The sequence below is a fragment of the Eremothecium cymbalariae genome, chromosome 2 (genome assembly GCF_000235365.1).
Source record: "Eremothecium cymbalariae DBVPG#7215 chromosome 2, complete sequence".
NCBI lineage: Eukaryota > Fungi > Ascomycota > Saccharomycetes > Saccharomycetales > Saccharomycetaceae > Eremothecium > Eremothecium cymbalariae.
Window position 1 is genome coordinate 1,002,849 of NC_016450.1, and position 18,430 is coordinate 1,021,278.

The 18,430-nt window shown below is 39.3% G+C and overlaps 8 protein-coding genes across 8 annotated transcripts; 6 read left to right on the top strand and 2 right to left on the bottom strand.

Moving 5' to 3' along the window:
- Positions 1 to 220: 220 nt before the first annotated feature.
- SRB8 (Srb8p) lies at positions 221 to 4,306 on the top strand (the record flags this gene model as incomplete). The annotated part of the gene is made up of 1 exon (XM_003645005.1): positions 221 to 4,306. The coding sequence occupies one exon, from the start codon at positions 221 to 223 to the stop codon at positions 4,304 to 4,306; it is 4,086 nt and encodes a 1,361-aa protein (XP_003645053.1).
- Positions 4,307 to 4,477: 171 nt separating this feature from the next.
- Positions 4,478 to 6,226, bottom strand: ZRG17 (Zn(2+) transporter ZRG17; the record flags this gene model as incomplete). The annotated part of the gene is made up of 1 exon (XM_003645006.1): positions 4,478 to 6,226. The coding sequence occupies one exon, from the start codon at positions 6,224 to 6,226 to the stop codon at positions 4,478 to 4,480; it is 1,749 nt and encodes a 582-aa protein (XP_003645054.1).
- Positions 6,227 to 7,362: 1,136 nt separating this feature from the next.
- AHC2 (Ahc2p) lies at positions 7,363 to 7,743 on the top strand (the record flags this gene model as incomplete). The annotated part of the gene is made up of 1 exon (XM_003645007.1): positions 7,363 to 7,743. The coding sequence occupies one exon, from the start codon at positions 7,363 to 7,365 to the stop codon at positions 7,741 to 7,743; it is 381 nt and encodes a 126-aa protein (XP_003645055.1).
- Positions 7,744 to 8,524: 781 nt separating this feature from the next.
- On the top strand, positions 8,525 to 8,905 carry TRX3 (Trx3p; the record flags this gene model as incomplete). The annotated part of the gene is made up of 1 exon (XM_003645008.1): positions 8,525 to 8,905. One exon carries the CDS (start codon positions 8,525 to 8,527, stop codon positions 8,903 to 8,905), a length of 381 nt encoding a protein of 126 aa, XP_003645056.1.
- A 210-nt stretch (positions 8,906 to 9,115) lies between these two features.
- On the top strand, positions 9,116 to 9,895 carry MRX15 (Mrx15p; the record flags this gene model as incomplete). The annotated part of the gene is made up of 1 exon (XM_003645009.1): positions 9,116 to 9,895. The coding sequence occupies one exon, from the start codon at positions 9,116 to 9,118 to the stop codon at positions 9,893 to 9,895; it is 780 nt and encodes a 259-aa protein (XP_003645057.1).
- A 150-nt stretch (positions 9,896 to 10,045) lies between these two features.
- COQ2 (4-hydroxybenzoate octaprenyltransferase) lies at positions 10,046 to 11,137 on the bottom strand (the record flags this gene model as incomplete). Its single annotated transcript, XM_003645010.1, has 1 exon — positions 10,046 to 11,137. One exon carries the CDS (start codon positions 11,135 to 11,137, stop codon positions 10,046 to 10,048), a length of 1,092 nt encoding a protein of 363 aa, XP_003645058.1.
- A 608-nt stretch (positions 11,138 to 11,745) lies between these two features.
- On the top strand, positions 11,746 to 12,675 carry MVD1 (diphosphomevalonate decarboxylase MVD1; the record flags this gene model as incomplete). Its single annotated transcript, XM_003645011.1, has 1 exon — positions 11,746 to 12,675. One exon carries the CDS (start codon positions 11,746 to 11,748, stop codon positions 12,673 to 12,675), a length of 930 nt encoding a protein of 309 aa, XP_003645059.1.
- Positions 12,676 to 15,081: 2,406 nt separating this feature from the next.
- On the top strand, positions 15,082 to 17,862 carry Ecym_2522 (Zn(II)2Cys6 transcription factor domain-containing protein; the record flags this gene model as incomplete). Its single annotated transcript, XM_003645012.1, has 1 exon — positions 15,082 to 17,862. The coding sequence occupies one exon, from the start codon at positions 15,082 to 15,084 to the stop codon at positions 17,860 to 17,862; it is 2,781 nt and encodes a 926-aa protein (XP_003645060.1).
- Between the last annotated feature and the right edge of the window lie 568 nt (positions 17,863 to 18,430).

Genomic DNA, 18,430 nt, shown 5'->3' on the forward strand with positions numbered 1-18,430 from the left:
CCATTTATTAACTATTAAATATTTTTTTCCGACGGACAGATCGTACGTTTGTAGTGTAGCTGTCGCTTTTTAAAAATCCAGGCATTTTGGGCCCTGTTGAACCTAAATGATCTTAGTATTGGTAGTATTATGTTTTAACAGAGAAAATACACCAGAATAGCTTAGCTAGCGTACTTGAGATTCGATTGGCGGAATTCCTGGGTTGTGAGATACAGTTGTAATGCCACCTAGCAAATATATTTTAACTCCTCCTGAGGATTTACATCCCTTGGCTGCCAAATCAGCGAACAGTCAAAATGTATACCCTGATTTTGATCCATGGGCGCATAATGAGGTAGAAGACAAGATATTATTAAGCTTTGTTGCGAAAGGGCATTACAATAGTGCTAAAGTTAACTTTGAGAGTATATCTGCGAGGTCTTCATTGCAGGAGTCCTTACCCAAGGTAGCTGATATGTTAGCGGAGCAGTTTTCCAAGGTTGTGAACCTGAGGGAGCAAACCATTAACAAAGTATCTTCCGTGCCAGATAAGTCTATCGGTGGAAAACCGAGGTTCACAGATCTAGCGGGTCCTGGATTTAGTCTTCCTAATAGGGTCACTTTGACAGATCAGAGGAAGTCACAGTGGCTTCAGGAATTGAGTTCACCCAATGTCTCTTTATTCAAGTTATGTAGATCAATTCCTCATGGGTTTAAGAGGAAGCAGATCCTAGAGCAGTGCTATTTGAGACAAATTCCTTTGCAACGAGCCATTTGGTTGATAAAAAGTAGTTATTCAATGGAATGGAAGTCGTTGATGAGCAAATTAAAGCCAGGGCAAATCAATAAAACGATAATAAGCCAGCTGTACAACCTCTGGACCAATAATATGGTTAGCATAATGGAAAGATTGGTATTTGAAATGCCTAAATACTACAATGATAATGCCCAACTAAAGGTCTGGAAGTTACGTGTGTCGTATTACATAAACCTCTTAGGAAACTGCTACAGTATGGGGTTGATGGATAAGGCCGTGTTCAATCATTGGTTAGTTGAATTTGTTGAAAAGGTAGAGAACTTTGAATTTCTACCTTTGACCCTACATTTATTGAATGTTTTTTGGTGTGGCATTTGCCCTCTAACGAACGACCTTGATTCTTCCAACGATACTTTTCTTATATCAAAAATAACAAGTGTCTTACTCCAAAAGTATCACATAGTCTCTCAAAGTAAGTCTATGATTAACGATGAAAACTATATCATTAATGATCTGCAGCGTAATGCAAAGCTGAAGGAAAACATATTATTCAGAATCAAATCGTATATCCTTGATATTTTCCATAATCAATCTTTGGAAGCGTTTATCATGCCCAATCAGAATTGGGATACATACAAAAATTGCCTTTATGAAATTATTGCCCTGGAAAAGATAGTGGGTGAACAGTATACTGTTATAAAGAGGAAAATGGAACTAATTACTTACAGAAATGACTCCCTTAAGTTTAATTCTTTCATTCAATGCCCCAAAGGCTCACCTCTACTCTGTGATAGCGAAAGCAGTATGGATTATAACAGCAAATATGATTTACACAGCCTTTTGAATGTTCAATTTCTCGACTATGAAATGACAGCTATCCTTGACAATGTGGCGCCGGGCTATGATTGGAGTTTGTTTGTTCAACAAAAGTTTACATGCATCAAGCAAGTTAACCAAATGATCTTATGGGCATGTCATCCTTCCAGAAAGGCGCGCTATGATGGTCCTCACTTAGTTGCAAAACTTCTACTACTGAAAGCTAATTGCCAGGAAAATCCTCAAGAATACAGCAATATTGAAGATAAAATATGGAGCTTGGTATTTCATTTTTCAAAACTAAACGAAGCAGATTTAACTAATATTTTAAACTTGACTAGTTTATACGGATTGTTGAATATTTTCATAAGCTACGGTATCATTAAAGTCCCAACTTATATCAGAAAACTAATTAGTTCAGGTATCATGTACATCCCTGACTCAAAGGACAAATTCTTCCATTGTGAACTGTTGATAAATCTGAAAATATCTCCATTAATGAAAAATCAGTACAATATGGTCTTGAAAAATATTATGGAATACGACCCAACGTACTTTATGCAATTTAGTTATGAAAAACTGCAGCTTCTTTTAGCTGCTGTTAAGGAGGAAATGCTGCAGGACAATTTCGAAAATTTGTCCTCTTTGCCTACAAGTGTTAAAATTTGGGTATCTGAATGGTACTTAAGTTACGTATGTTCCTCCTTTGATGGTACATTGAAACAGGTAGATAAAGCTACGGTTATTAAGAATTTCACTATATTTGGAATTCAGTTGAATGAAATATTTCATTTCTATAAGTGGGTTGAATTTATTGTTTACCATCAATTATTATCTGATATGGACTCTCTTGGTTCCTTGATTGACATCCTTTTGTGTTATGAGAACTTGTTTCCAATATTAATCAACGACCAAATTCTCTTTATAAAAACCATTTTACACATATATTCAAAGGAATTACGTTTTAAGGATAAGATTTTGTATGAGTTAATTGAGCTTAACCCATTTTGGAAGTTCTTCATGAAAAGCTTCCCATACCTAGTTGAAATAGATTCTGATTTGCAATTACAACTAGGTGAAGTTTACGAGTCTGAAAGAAATCGTGTTGAAAGGCTAATGAAGTCAAATTCAGATGTTGTTACGTTATACTGCGACATAAATGATATTAAGGGAGAAAGCAGTAGCAAATTTGGAATTCATAATTTCCCAAGCATTTTTCAACAGAACCTTAAGATTTTGTTAAAGTCGGTGGATGAAGATACCGGTGATAAAGCTCGTAAGGGACTTCTCTTACTAATGTTTGCAAATATAGGGGATTATAACAAATTCATGTCAATATTTTTGAAGAGAAAAGATTTTAGTACTAAGCAATTGATTAAGTTGATTTCATTGAAGTTGCTAACTTTAGATCTAGTGCACAAAGTAATTGGCGATGAATTTTTGAGTGACATTATCATCCACAAGGAATATAACTACGGTTTATGGTTTGAACTGCACAAAAAAACATTTATTAAGAAGAACTTTAAACTGGTGGCCTCCTTGTATCAAAATAGTGACGATATCGAAGAGCACAAATTTTTCATTGACCTTTTGGTGGAATATGGAACTTATTCCAAGTTGCAAGAACAAGTGACAAATATTATTTGCAATTATCTAAAAGAACACAGAAGGGATTATTCTCTAATTGTTGAATTACTCAAGTATGGTGTTCCTGAGGGATTATTAGAGCCTATAAAATGTGTTAACCCAACAGAATTGTATAGGCAGTTGAACTTTACTAGTGTTTGGATATTTCAAGCGCTTACAAAGTACTACACCGAAGCACTCCTCAACAATGATTTAAATGATGGACAAACAATGTCAAACTTTGTGTTTGACATTATTGATTTAACACAATATGATGTAACCTGCTCCCATGTTTTCGATATGGTTACACAAGTAGATGTAATTGAGAAACTTTTGCAAGTTGTGGAAGCTGATTTTTTTCAAAAATGCCTATCAGATGAGCCAGACGATGTCCAATTTTTGGCAGTAATGATTGAGACGATTATGAAATTATCCAGAAAAGTGACTCAGGGTAATGGAGGTATTACAATGACCGAAAAGTCGTTTCAATTGTTGCAACGTTCAATGGTTAAGTTTAGACAAATGGATAAGGAAGCATTGTCTAATGCAGAAATGAAGTTGAATATTTATCTCAAGATATTCACTGTGCATCAAAAGTTCATCTTTCAAAAAATATGTGATACCCTACGGAACAGCATTAATTCGGATGGGAGTAACTTAGTAACAGCTTTACGTGAGTTGTTTGAAAACACAGGCTTCAATTTGAAATTAAAACTATTGTTGTACGACATTTTATCTTCTTTGAAGTCTTTTGTAATCTATGAATCAACTAAAAAGGGCGAGTACACACTAGACCAACGCAAGATTCAAGTACCCGAGGAACTGCATAACTTGCCACCATTTCACATTTCGTCATTTTTAGACGAACATCCATCAACTACTATGAATGATTTCAGTTTATTGGGATTAGTTGAGCATCAAGTCCAATCAGAAGGTGAGGAAACCTCCCACTTTTTTATCTATAACAAAGAGACGAAAGAATACGAATGTAGTCTATACGTCGAACCTTTCCAATTGCTGATGAACCATCAGAATAGGGAACCAAGCATGAATGGTCATTGTTTTAACGACACTGCCTTAAGTCTGAGTCTTTTTGACGCCAGATTTGACAAAAAAAACCCTACATAGTCATCAAAATAGACCTTGTTTTTTATAATAATATCAATATGTGTCTTTAAAAAGGGACTTTTTTCTTTGTTGCTTTGGGCTTCCACTAATAGTTAAGTGAAGTATATCTCAGAATTTATCTTTTTGATTCTGAGAGAATAATGCTAAATTGGCGCCCTTTGAACATAAAACTCACACCCTTTCTATCTCAATTGTTGTTTCTGCTTTCGAGAATAAAGTTTTAATACAATTGTGGATTGCCAACCGCAGGTCCAACTCCTCCTCGTTAGAACCTCCATTCATGTTCAGTTTTAAAAGTACTATAAACAAGTCAAAATTAACCTTAGAAATCACTAGATCGGAGTAATTGAAACTACAATTTATCTTGAAATGAGGTAATTGTTCAATAAGCTCAATGATCCTTGCCTTGAGAACAGTAGGTTCATAGTTATCACTTAAACGTTGCAAACCAAGACGAGCACTGGTTGGATGGGGATTTTTAACCGACAAACCAGCTATTTTTTGTTGGTAAGTTGATAATTTGGGCGTACTTGTATCAGATAGTAACTGCAACCCTGGCGCCTCTAATGGTGTAGCAGAGAACCCGAGTAACAACACAGTACCCGTCCATGCGACCACATTCAACCCGTATGATATAATTAGCAGCGCAATAGAAATAGTAGCCACATAGTTACCATAATCTGTGAACTGCAAAGTTATTGGGTAGCATAATAGATAAGAAGTGTAGGCCAGTGTGATGATGGGCGTCTTAGTTTTGTATCTAATGTCAGTATTGTTCTTCGTATTGAAGGTGGTGCACAACGCTGTAACAGTCAGCAACGTAGAAAAACAGAGCACCAAATACCACAGAGGAAGAGAATTGCTCTCGACATGAGTGTGGTGCGAATGGGGGATGCTCTCAACAATATCCGCATGCTGATCATGATTACCGTTCTCGACAAACAGGACAATGACTTCTTCAAGAATATGGAAGATCAAATCGAGTCCAACGAAACAGAGGGATACAGCAAATCCAAAAGACAAGAGGACATCAATACGATTGAGCCCGAATGGATAAGTTATCGTACCCGTGCCCCAGACCTCAAATTGAGACAATATATCAACCACTATGATAGTTAATGAGCCAAGAATGTCATATACGATGAAATGAGACAACGTCAAGAAGTTACCCCACTCATGCCTCTGGCCAAGATGGAAGATCACCATACAAAGCACTGCCTGCAGCAACGTAAGTCCTAGTTGTAGGTGATGTATAGGCCACTTCATGTTCATATGCAAGTCCGATAGATCCGGAATCGGCAATGACTTGGCAATGTTCAGCGGCACCTTGACCTCCGGCTCCTGAAAGAAATTCATAGATACAGAGGAGTGCTTATAGCGATGACCCCTACGGAACGAAGCTCTAGAACTAGAAGACGTTGGAGGCTGTAACGACGAAGACGAGAAATTGAATGGCGCCCCGTCCATTATTAAAGACCCCCGCTGCTGCTGCTGACCCTTCGCAACCCCCTGATCAGGCGACGGCGAGTGCGTCCTCATCACCGGAGGCAGCTTGGGCTGCGGAATATACTTCCACGCCTGTGCATTATTCAAATTCAACGAGTTCCGCTTGCTACTCCCACTACCCGACCCGGGGGCACCAGGCATCCCCACCTCCCAGCTCGTACTATTACTCTCCCCCCCACTCACATCCCCACCAAAAGTAAACCCCTTATTCATCACCAAAGAACTAGATGAATCGTTCGCCCCACCCAGCGAATACAACGAAACCGCCTGCCGCAACGGACTATTATTACACGGCTCCTCCGCAAGAGGCGGCGTGTCCTCCTCAACAATCCGATTCATCTTCCTAGGCGGCGTCTGCACCACCTCCTCAACCAACGCCTCCGTCTGTTCCTCTTTATTACTAACTTTCAGCATACGATCCACCACGACTGCACCAATGTTCTTACTCTCAACCTCGTAGAAACTTTCCTCTAGACCACACCTTTAGCAACACCAAAACTGTCTCTTTGCCTCTTTTTTGTATGAAGACAGTTTGATAAACGATGATGCCCTTTTTTTTATACCGCTTCTGAGCATATAGAAAGCAGCCCTCCACTCCAAACTGCTGTCTAATCCACGGACCACTGGCAACACTCTCACTGGATCTTACGGCTTGGTATACTTACCTCACTGGACGTCCTTCGGCCTAAGTGGCGTTTTATTGCACAACAGGTCTGGGTCACGTGACCCAGCACGTGACACATGGGTCACGTGCCTTTCCCGATCAGGCAACTCCATAATGGGTCGGTGGCAAATGGCATAATCACCACTTTCCGCCAGAGGGGGCGTATAAACTGAATAAGCTTCTCTGGTACATCTTCGTAAACAGAAGAGGAAAAAATGCAGAAACATCACAACAAATAAACACACATCGGGTGTCTGGTACAACACGGGAAGAGGTTGAGGAGTTGCTTGTTTGTTTGTATAAGGCAGGTTTGTTGCGGGTATCAAACAGGAGGAGCAAAGAGCAGTAAAGGGCAAAGGTTTTTGAGCAAGAAGAGAACGAGAACGGTAGAGAGAGTGGCGAAGAGCAGAGAAGAGCAGAGAAGAGCAGAGCAGGGTGGGTAATAATTTAGTTATAGTATAAAAACAAGGTTCAGGGAAGAGAGAGACAGCGAGTGAGAGGGTACTAAAGGGAGACGGATAAAAGAGAGAGTAGAACAGGACGGTAGTTTTAATTGAAAAGTTGGAAGACGCTGTTTAGAAGACTCTCCTTTCCTTGTCAAGCAAGGGCTTTCTTTTATTTTGGAGTATTTTTTTATTTTTGTAGTAGGTTTATTGGGAGTGTAGGGGAGAAATACACTCGGCGAGAGAGTTTTAAGTGGGACGACCCAGCAGCAGGCAGGGGGGTTCAGAAGGTAGAGGGTTTGTTTTCGTTGGGACTGTTTGGAGCGACAGAGGCGGGGGATAGGCCAGGGGATATTGGGGAGGATGAGGGAGGTGGGGGCGCTAAGAGAGTTGAGTTGAGGGGCTCGGGGATAGCAGAGGAGCGTTGCAGCGGGATGGTGCATATGTCGAATGTTCTTCGGATGTCTCTGGAGAGGTTCCAAAAGGAGCCGTTGGAGGAGAACAGGGATTATGTGGTACTGCAGCAGGCTCGGGACCACGCGGCAGGACAGCTGCCTGACTTGCGGTATCTTTCAAAGCAGATGCAACAGCTTTATCAGCAGTTGGACAAGACAAGGAATTACCAAGAGTTTGTAGACGTTCTGATGAAGAACAAGCCTTTGTTGCGTGAGATATTTACCTTGGAGAAGATGTCACAGCGAGCTGCCGTTTCCCCGAAGATCAATTGGCGTAAATATGGGTTAGACGTGGAGGAGTACCTGATAGAAAACCACAGAGAGGCATTAGGCGAGGATTGTGGCTGGGCGTTCAATGATGATGATTGAATTAAAAACAACAACAAAAAAAAAGAAGTGTATGGAGATGACCAGAGGTATATATTAATTATTCTGGTTTTGTTATTATTATTTTACTTTTTGCCTTGGCTGGAGGCCATTGAAGGTTGTGTTGGGCGGGGGTTTTTTGTTTGGAGGAAAGAGGTATGTGCGATGACGCAATGTAAATAGTCTAATAATAGAGGTTTTATGGTGTTTGAGAGATGAGGAAATCCGTATACTATCTACCTGCCTGCCTGCTTTCCTACTTCCCCGCTTGTATTGGTTTTTGGTTTTTTGGTGAACCTGTCCGATGTGCCCTTCTCTGACCTATTGCTATATTGGAAGCTGCAAATATGGGATTTCCAATGTTTTGAAGACGGGATAATAGTGGACCCTGCATATTATTTGACTTGCTTTGCCGGATTGGAGCGAATACTCGTCTTTACTTTATGCAGCCATGCGAGAAGATAGAGGAAGAGAAAACGGTACTTCTTCGACCTGTGTATAGATTATTAAAACCGGAACATGTACCAACTCTTTTTTTCCCTTGGTATGACAGATATATATATATTATCGACCTGGTGTGTATATACGTATATCCACCTGGTTTCTAGCTTGAGTGTAATGGACATTATGTATGAATGATTTTAAATTCTAAAACTGACATAAAAAAGATGCTTAAAAATTTAACATCCTGGCGAAAAGGGGAACAAACCACAGCAGAGAACGCCTACTTCCACCTATTTGGGACCTTAGAAGCTTCACTATATCAGTTTTTGACTCTGCAGTTATGTTCAGAGCTACTTTTAAGCCGCTGGTCTTATATAGAACTTCAACTCGTTGTCAATCTACAGTTAAGCAGTTAACTTCCTTTAAAGACTTTGAAACTGCAATTTCTAACAAGAAATTATCCTTGATTGACTTCTATGCCACATGGTGCGGGCCTTGTAAAGCAATCTCCCCCCATATTGCTAACCTAAGCCAAGAATTTAAAGATATAAACTTTTACAAAGTCGATGTTGATGAGAATCCAGATATTGCACGCCATTGTAGGATTACTGCGATGCCAACATTCGTTTTTTTTCAAAGTGGTGATAATTTAGGAAAAGTTGTTGGCGCTGATCCTAAAGGCATCAAAGAAGGGTTAATAAGATTTGCCAAGTCAAACTAACGGCTATATACATTCGCCCGTCAATCTGTATTGCATATATACTACATTTATATACATCTGAAAGGATTGCCAAGATGGTTCTTTAGGTGTTTCACTGTCTGTATATGTGGTGAAGCTTTAATTGAAAATTTTAGATTTTTCCAGAAACCAACAAACTTCTTCACCAAATCGATGAACTACAGATTCCCTGTATAATGGTTGTTAGAGAAGATGTCGTTGAAGTTTTCTGCAAAATTGGCTACTTTGATTGGAAAGACTGCTCCAGAAGAAATATATTCGTACAAACCTGGTAGATTACTCCGAATAGGACCATGGTTTCTCTTTGCGACGTTTTTTGGATATGGAATTTCGTTTGCTGATTGGTCATTATCAACATCTTTTAAGTTATACAAAGAGAAGGAGGAGTTGGGTAATGATAATCAAGATCATGATGTGCCGTGGTATGCGTCAGATAGGTTGTCTTTTTTTGGAAGAATTACAGCCTCTGTTCTTTTGTCATCTATTCCCTTCGCGCTATGCATAAGTGCGTTATACTTCCCATCGCGTGTTGTCACCAAAATACGCTATATCCCAGGGATGAAACCGCAGTGTCAACTGACTAGAAACGCATTATTTGGGGGGGACGTGACTTATGTTGCTCCTTTGAAAAGCATACGACGGGGGCCTCGTACCCGGGTGTACACTGGTGTGGGCGAACAAGGTGTGGACGACAAGTCAACGTTTGCATTTCTTCTAACAGATGTTACAAAACCGTTCTTACAACGCCAGTTTATTGTTAATCGGACGGGCAACTTTTGGAGGAACGACGGACGTATTATCGATTCTTTATTTAGTGATGACAGTGTTGCAGATTTACAATCACGTGAAGTTAAGCCGGCTACTGTGATAAAGAAGGATTCTAGTATTCTTGATAACATGATAATCCAATCTGGCAAGCGTACTAAGCTTCATGGAATCAAATCCAAAGACATTGTGATGAAGAAATCGTAAAAAAAGAAGAAGATATTAGGATAACTTTAGGTCTTATACTGATTTTACGTGTGTACCTATATGTACATAGTCATTTTTTGAAAAGTCAAATAAATTTGAAACATGGAGGGCTGTGGTGGATTGCATTCTTTGCCTCGAAACCTTTCTACATTACAAGAATCCAAAGAATTTCAGTAGGTAGTCAAACGCCAGCCCAGCAGTAAAGTAGTAACCATTGGTTGAACAAGCGTTGAAATGTTTCCAACAATCCCTTGGGTCATCTAGATCTACCTTACGAACAATGCTGAACATCCTATAACCAAAAATACCCAGCCCTGCGAGAAATCCTGGACCAGCAATCAGTCCACTGTTCAAGCCTACTAAAGCGAATAGTCCGAATTGCGCTGCTGTCATACCAGTGATAATCGCTCTGGATTTGTTGCCCCACTTCAGAGCAGTAGACTTAACACCCGCTTTCAGGTCGAATTTCTTATCCTGATGTGCATATATTGTATCATATGTCATGCACCACAGAAAGCTACCAAGGTACAGTGGAATCATACTAGAAAAGTCAATCAAGCCTATCGCTGGAAAGCCTATTAACGCGCCCCAATTGATACATGCCGATAGCACCACTTGTGGATAATAGGTGAATCTTTTAAAGAGAGGATACGCGCAAATCAAAGGGAATGATGCCATACCAAGCCACAAACAGTCTGCCGGCAATTGAAGGAGTAAGCCCACTCCAACAAGTGTCTGAGCAGCGAAAAATATGGATGCGTTCTTAGCACTAACACGCCCACTAGCGATAGGTCTCTCCACGGTGCGAATCACCTGAGAATCCATCTTACGATCCAAAAGATCATTAATAGTGCAACCAGCACCCCTTATCACCAAAGAACCCGCCCCCAAAACAACAAGAGTATATAAAGTTGTTGACAGAGGAACCAACGCCTCTGCAGCTCCAATCAAAACAGCCCATGTAGCTGGAACAAAAACGAACAGCGTTCCAACTGGCTTCTCTAGCCGCATTAGCTCCGCATATGGAATCACCGAAGCCGGCAACCTTGAGATATATGGGCCAAGAGCTTTCAATCTATTCTTTTGAGCCTGTTTTAAGTCATCTGCAGCAAAGATTGGACGTTTTTCTGAAACCAATGTCGTGGAAAAGCGGATTGATGAGGCCACACAGCGACTCAAACTAGTCACCTTTGAGGCCTGCCTCTTAAGAATAATATTGCTGCGTAATATTGGATAATTCATTGATCGATTTATTGGCTCGAACAACTATAATAAGATGAGTTAGGATTATTCACAGAACCAAAAGTATTTAACGTTTAAATCTGTAGCATATCAGTAATTTTAATTTGAAAAATAAAATTTTAAATTACCAATCAAAATTCTTGCGGCAGCAAATCAGTGATAGTACACCATAATAAATATCAATATTTAAGATCTTTTGATTTGGTTGAAGGGAATCGATTACGACTAAATCATATAGTTCTTAATACAAGAAGAAGCCTGGGTCACCTTAAAAATGACAATTTATGTTGCCACCACTACTGCTCCGGTTAATATTGCTGTATGTTATTTTACAATTTTACCTCAGCAGCAACAGCTAAGAATACTAACTTATTAACATGCTAATCTAGACCCTTAAGTACTGGGGTAAGCGGGATACTGCGTTAAATTTGCCCACCAATTCTTCTATCTCTGTCACTTTAGCTCAAGATGACTTGCGAACCTTAACTTCTGCTGCTACTGGGCCTGAGTTTGTTGAAGACAAATTGTGGCTGAACGGGGAAATCGAATCACTTCAGAGTCCAAGATCGCAGCAGTGTCTTCAGGACTTGCGTATTTTGAGAGAACATATGGAGGTTCAGGACCCTTCTTTACCGCCTTTTTCTAAATGGAAGTTGCATATTGTCTCTGAGAACAACTTCCCAACTGCAGCCGGTTTGGCATCTTCTGCAGCCGGGTTTGCCGCTTTGGTTATGGCTGTTGCAAGGTTGTATCAATTACCCCAAGATGAATCAGAGCTTTCCAAGATTGCAAGAAAGGGCTCTGGGTCTGCGTGCAGATCTTTGTATGGAGGCTATGTTGCATGGGAAATGGGTGAATTGGAGGATGGGTCTGACAGTAAAGCCTCCCAAATAGCAGATGTGGATCACTGGCCTGAGATCAAGGCTGCTATTTTGGTTGTAAGTGCCGACAAGAAGGATACACCCTCCACAAGCGGTATGCAATTGACGGTCAACAGTTCTGATTTATTCCAACAAAGAATTCAAAATGTTGTCCCCAATAGATACGAAGAAATGACAAAGGCAATAATTGACAAGGACTTTCCAAAGTTTGCTGAATTAACTATGAAAGACTCTAATTCATTCCACGCTACTTGCTTAGACTCTTTCCCACCCATTTTCTACATGAACGACACATCCAAGAAGATAGTCAAACTATGTCATCTCATCAATGAATATTACAAAGAAAACATAGTTGCCTATACCTTTGACGCTGGCCCGAACGCCGTCCTGTATTACCTAGCGGAAAATGAAACAAGGCTGTTTGCTTTTATTTATACGGTGTTCCAAAATAACAACGGCTGGGAAGTCAAATATACTAGAAAGCAGTTGGATGAATTTTTAGCTAAATTTAGCACCTGCATAAAGGATAATTTGGCTTGTAATTTGGATGATGATTTACACAAGTGCGTAACTAGAGTAATTCTAACCAGTGTTGGACCAGGTCCTCAATTGACCGAAGATTCCTTAATTAATCCGGAGACAGGTTTACCAAAATGATAAGAATCTTTTTGTTGCTTCATTGAATGTTTTGAGTAGCTATAGATTTTTTCCTCTCATCCTTTTATTGAATACCGTTAACACATTTGTATATTCGTCGCACAACAATTTACTTTAGTGGGACACAGAAAAATAAATAGAATGGTCTGATATATCTGGACAAATAAGCAGCTACCGACTTATGTTGTGCGCTAATTACTGTTAACCCTTCACCTGGACTTGTGTTGGAAATGTATATCTGGCGTTCCGCCAAAAACCAGCTGCGTATAGAACTTTTGCATATTTGAAGCAAATATACATAATCTCCCTTGAATTTGGATTAAGCTGCTTCCTTTCAAACTGAAGTGCGATAAGTTAAAAACTAAATGCTCCAGCTGTCTGTGCACGAATTTGCTGTAGTGTTTATGTGTTCAAGAATCTTTACTTTCGACGTACAATCAAATAAGCTTTGTTCAAATCCTATGCAAAAGAATCCCTTTCTATAAAGGTTCAAATTGTGACTACAAAAAGGTCATGTCAATGGGGTTTTCATGCTGTATGTGGACGAAGAGAGATTGTTGAATCCCACTGTTGGTAGAATGTATCTAAAAAGAGTCATTTCTTATGTATGCGAGCTATTATGCATAGAATCCACTATTCATATGCTACGAAAAAGAAAATTTAATGACATCTAGGTCGAAAATTGGAAGTATTATACCCAATAATGGAAATCCACATAGTCACATATACTTCTTTGGGAGGTAACAGAACTTCAATCCATTACTAAAAGGCTACAGAACCATACACAGATATATACAGACCATATTAATAAATAATAACAATAAGAACAATATTATTATTAGTGTTATTATTAATTACTGCAGCGATCGCCTTAACGATAAGTTTGATTGATAATATACCCATTTAGATTGCTTAGATTTGTCTGGGGTAACTGATGAGGTGCTGGTCATCTCCAATAGCTTTTGAAGTTTTGGTTCACGAGGGAGATCTATTGTTTATCATATTAAAAAATGAAATAAAATGTGCTTTCACATTCTTTGTATTAGTGGTTCTGACGACTGCTTATAGAGCTGTTAGTTATATGCAGCAAGCGTTCATCACCATACGTTGAAACTCAGTTAATGAATGACTACTGGCATAAAAGCTTAAAATAGCAATAATAACCTTTGGAAATATAACGCGGATTTTATGAACTTTTCCCTTTTAAGATGATTTGAAATAAGTATCAATTCCCCTAAATCAAAACACTTATCTCAGGTAAAATCTGGACCAATTTTCCAATATAAATGCGAGATCATCGCTAAAATTAGAGACAAAGAAGTACTTTTTAGTGCTGGATTGGTTTGCGTTATCGGGCAACGAATTATTTGGGTGCATATAGCTACTCAATAGTCACGCTGACTACGGGTTGTCACAGTCAACCCTCTCCTGACTTAAATCTTTAAAACAACCGATGCATTTCAACAATGGGCTACTTAAAAAACCGTTTCTCATCTGCTGCTCTGCTCTTTCATCTATTGCATTAAGAAATGTTGAGATGCTTATTAATATCAGCCCAAAATTGATTGAAAAGTAATCTTATCCATATTTCGATTTTCTCATATCATCTACAGTTACTGTAGCAGCTAAAGCCTGGGTTTCCTCTTGGTCATTGTCCCAAATTAGTACGGACTCTGCCTTTTCTCCTTCTGTTAAATTACAATGCAATCTGGCAAACATACCACTCTACTTCAGTCCTCATCTGTGATTACTCCACTCACAATCGATGTGCATGCCAAGAAACATTTCTCGCCGTGCATCTGCCTAGTGTGTAGGAAAAATCTCTAACAGACGGTTGCGTATTAGAACCAAATAAAACGAAGGAAAGGGGTCCAATACCCCCTTTCCTTCATTTTAAATTAGCATTAACCCCTTTCTCGTATATCTACTATGAAGAATGCCGGCCCATCCGTGGGTTATCTGCCTCTGTATCCTCGCTTCGGTCGTATCCTCGAGCATTAATATCTGCAGTCATCTTCTGGCCCTCCTAAGTGATCGTAAGTCCTCGAAACTATGCTTACCCGGCACTAAAACCGTTTAAGGTATAGACAATTGAGTCCGCAGTGAATCTTACTGCGTCTAATTCTGGGCAGTTGCCGACTGTACTACTTTACATGAAACAATACCGCAACAAAAACAATGGTTGGGAATCTTGAGAAGGGCAGCTTACATGTGAGTGTTGATTCTTTTCACATCCTCCCTCTGGGCTTTGTTAATTGGCTCTTACTAGAGTACAGGGCCTGATCAGGTGTTAAGAAGTTTTCAAAGGATTCAAAACCAAGTTGGTGAAGATATTGTGGCTAAATAAAGTTCTTTATCAGATCTAGGACCATATACAAGTTGTAAAGGTTGTATAGTTACTTTAGGATGGCAGAATCAGATAACAAAGTTGTGAAAACAAGAAGAAAAGTAAGTAAGTCATGCGTATTTTGCAGGAAAAGAAGAGTGAAATGTGATAAGGCTAGACCTAAATGTTCTACCTGTGTTTCAAAGGGATTACCCGAATGTGTCTACCTTTCAGAATTCACTCATGATGTTAATTCTAGGGAACTTTTTAGTTCAACACCCAACGTAAAGTTGTTAAGACGAATCGACGAACTGGAAACGGAGCTGGCTCGAATGAAAAGCGAGATGATACCAATGTTTCTTCATCAAAATTTTGCATCTACCCATGTGGATTCTTTAAACAAATTGTCTGACTTTCATTTAGTGATTGAAAAGCATGGTAGGACAGTTTTCTACGGCCCCACTTCGTATCGAACCGTTGTTGCCGCGTTATGTCCTCGCTTTTATCACTATTCCAGTACTATATGGACCAAACTAAGGAAAGCGAGGTGTAACTGGAAAAAGGCCAACAATTATACTTCTATGACTGACTCAGATATGATGGATATACCATTATTAGGAGGAAATGTAGGAACCATATTGGATGCTTTAAAACATAGTCTTCCAAGTTATGAGGTGATCAGAAAGGCTCTCGAGTTCGCCTTTAAATCCCCATTCTATCGGAATTTTTCTTTTTTAGATGGTGAGAAAGTAATGCGGGACTTCTATACATGCTTCAGTAAAGGTCCCAAGAATTCTATTTCTGGGCAATCACCAATTATCTCTTTGATTCCAGTTGAGAAAAACAACTATTACCCCGTTGGTGTTATCGTTTTAATCTTCTCTATTGTTAACTACGGGCAGTATCCACCTCCAGAATTAGAATTATTTTTAAAGTACCTCTCAAATTCATTTAGCGGTAAAGTGTTCTATGTTGAGAGAGTAGAATTCTTTTTGTTACGGTTCTTTTATAGGGACTTGTTTAGCAAGAGCGCTGGTGATTGTATTCACACAGTGTTCTTCGCTCATGAAGCTGCGACTACAGCTATACACATGGGTTTCCATAAAGATATCAAAGACCTTTACAAAAACCATCCAACCTATAAGGATAAAGTGGTTTACTTGGAAAATTTGTGGCACTGGGTCTTATTCATCGATATTGACGTTTCACTTGCAACGGGGGTTCCCTTGTATATTGCCCAAAATACTGTCTCTCTAGAATCTATTTCAAACCCGAACACAGGGAACATGTACTTTTTGAAGAAAGTTATAGTGAAACTCAGATCTGTGCTCATCGAAATCCATTCCCCGATTAGAACTCCGGATTTGAAGGTTTTGATCGAAGATATTCGAGAATTTGTCCGACAGAAATATAAGCCTTTGAATTTTTACTTACATCGTCAGAATTTAAATGGCCAGGAGTATTTGGAACTCGAATCTCTAATGCTTTTCATGTCAACAATGTTCCACATGAGTATGGTTAATTTGATAATTAATAATGATTTTTCGCCCGAAAACTTTGCCACAATCTTCCAATACATTCTCTATACCATAAAACTAACGATGGTTATCATTCAAAGATATTTTGAATTGGACTCTATTTATTATCCACAGAGGATTGAGAATGCTCACCATAATCCAATGATGCACCTACAGCTGGGTATATGTATAATGGCCAAAATGTGTACCAGAGCAATTGTTGAGTATTATACGTTGTTGTTCGACTGTACGATGTGCGTCGATGCTAGTAGCCAAAGAACTAATACTAATGACCCTGTGTCGTCTGTATTTGACTTAAACATTGAAACTTTGGAAGTTCAAAACGATCATTACATTAGTATAACTGCAGCTGCAGGTGAGATACGCAACTTGTTTGAAAAATTTCTGGGAAATATGGGACCAAAATTACTAGAAATCTTAAAAAGAAAGTACCCTTTCATGGTGTTGACTTCACTGGAAAAGATATGTAATGCTGTTCTGGAAAGCGCTATCGAAAGCAGGAATACGGTGCTAGCTGATATAAAAACGAAGGAGTCACTCATATTTAATACTGACGGCGCAGAACAGACTTTCGTGCCACCTCTGGTTTACAAGACAGCGCAACCCCATCTTCAACTTCAACCTCAACAACGACAACCAGATCTTCAATATCAGCAGCACTCCAAACCTCAACATCCTAAGTCAGTTTTAAAGCAGCATCAGCTGCAGCATCACCATCCACATCATTACCATCCACAGCAACTACAACAATCTCAGGATCAGGAGGAGCAAAAACCGCAAAAAATAGCGCACCAATCTCAACGGTCATCACAACAACTACTGCAACAACATCAGACACAATCACAGCATAAACCGCAGCAAGAATCGCCACCACCGCAGCAACAACACCAACATCCTGATAATCAAAAACAGATAAACGAACCTATATCACAGCACTATCAACAACAACCTATTGATTATTTTCCAGCTGAACAACCTCATAACATGAAGCAGTTCATGGGCACTCCACCATATGTTCATCCAGTAATAAAGCAGGAATCAGTGGGCGTACCGCTCACACCTTTCTCTGTCCAACAACCATCTCAGCATGCACAGCTGAACCCACCTGATATAACCATTCCTTCATCGACACACTATCCTCCTTATGTGTATTCCATGCCCATTTATGATCAACAACTTATGAAGTCAATGGTAGATCAGTTTTGGGCTAACTTCGATACAGGTATCGATGATTGGTTAACAAACTCTGGCGGCTCCTTCAACCATTTATCCAATCTATTCAGACTAGGCGATTCTCCAGATGAAAGAGATAAATTATGTTAACAATACAACATTTTGTAACATATTTGGCCACCAGTTTTGTGTATATATATAGTATTTTTTATAACCGTAATAGTTCATTTAACGATATGGCGTAGTTACCAGGAATGCCATACTGATTTGAAAACTTCAGATATAGTTGAGGAGTGCGAAACCAATGGCTGCCATGGCTAAAGTGTTTTCATACCTCCTATGCCTCCAGAATAGAACAAAAATTGTGAGTATTTTACTTTTAGATGCCTGAGAACAAAGTGGCAAAAAGCGTTTCTCCGATTCAAACTAATAGCTAGAGCGTCATTTTTGTATAAGCTGAAGTTAGAAAATCAGCTGGGACGAAATTGAACATAACAACTGCATAAAGGATATGGCTATCGGCTGGCATATCTGAGGAGGTTGAAATAAGAAGGCCAACTCAATTTACGTAATACTCTATGTTATATAAAATGACAAGCTGTGAAATTAACTAACTGCAACAGCCTCATTTTTAGGGACTGATCAAGGATATGATAGAGGCGATGCAACAATTATATAGGTAGAGATTATAGGAGCTTTCTGTTTTCATTTCTAACTG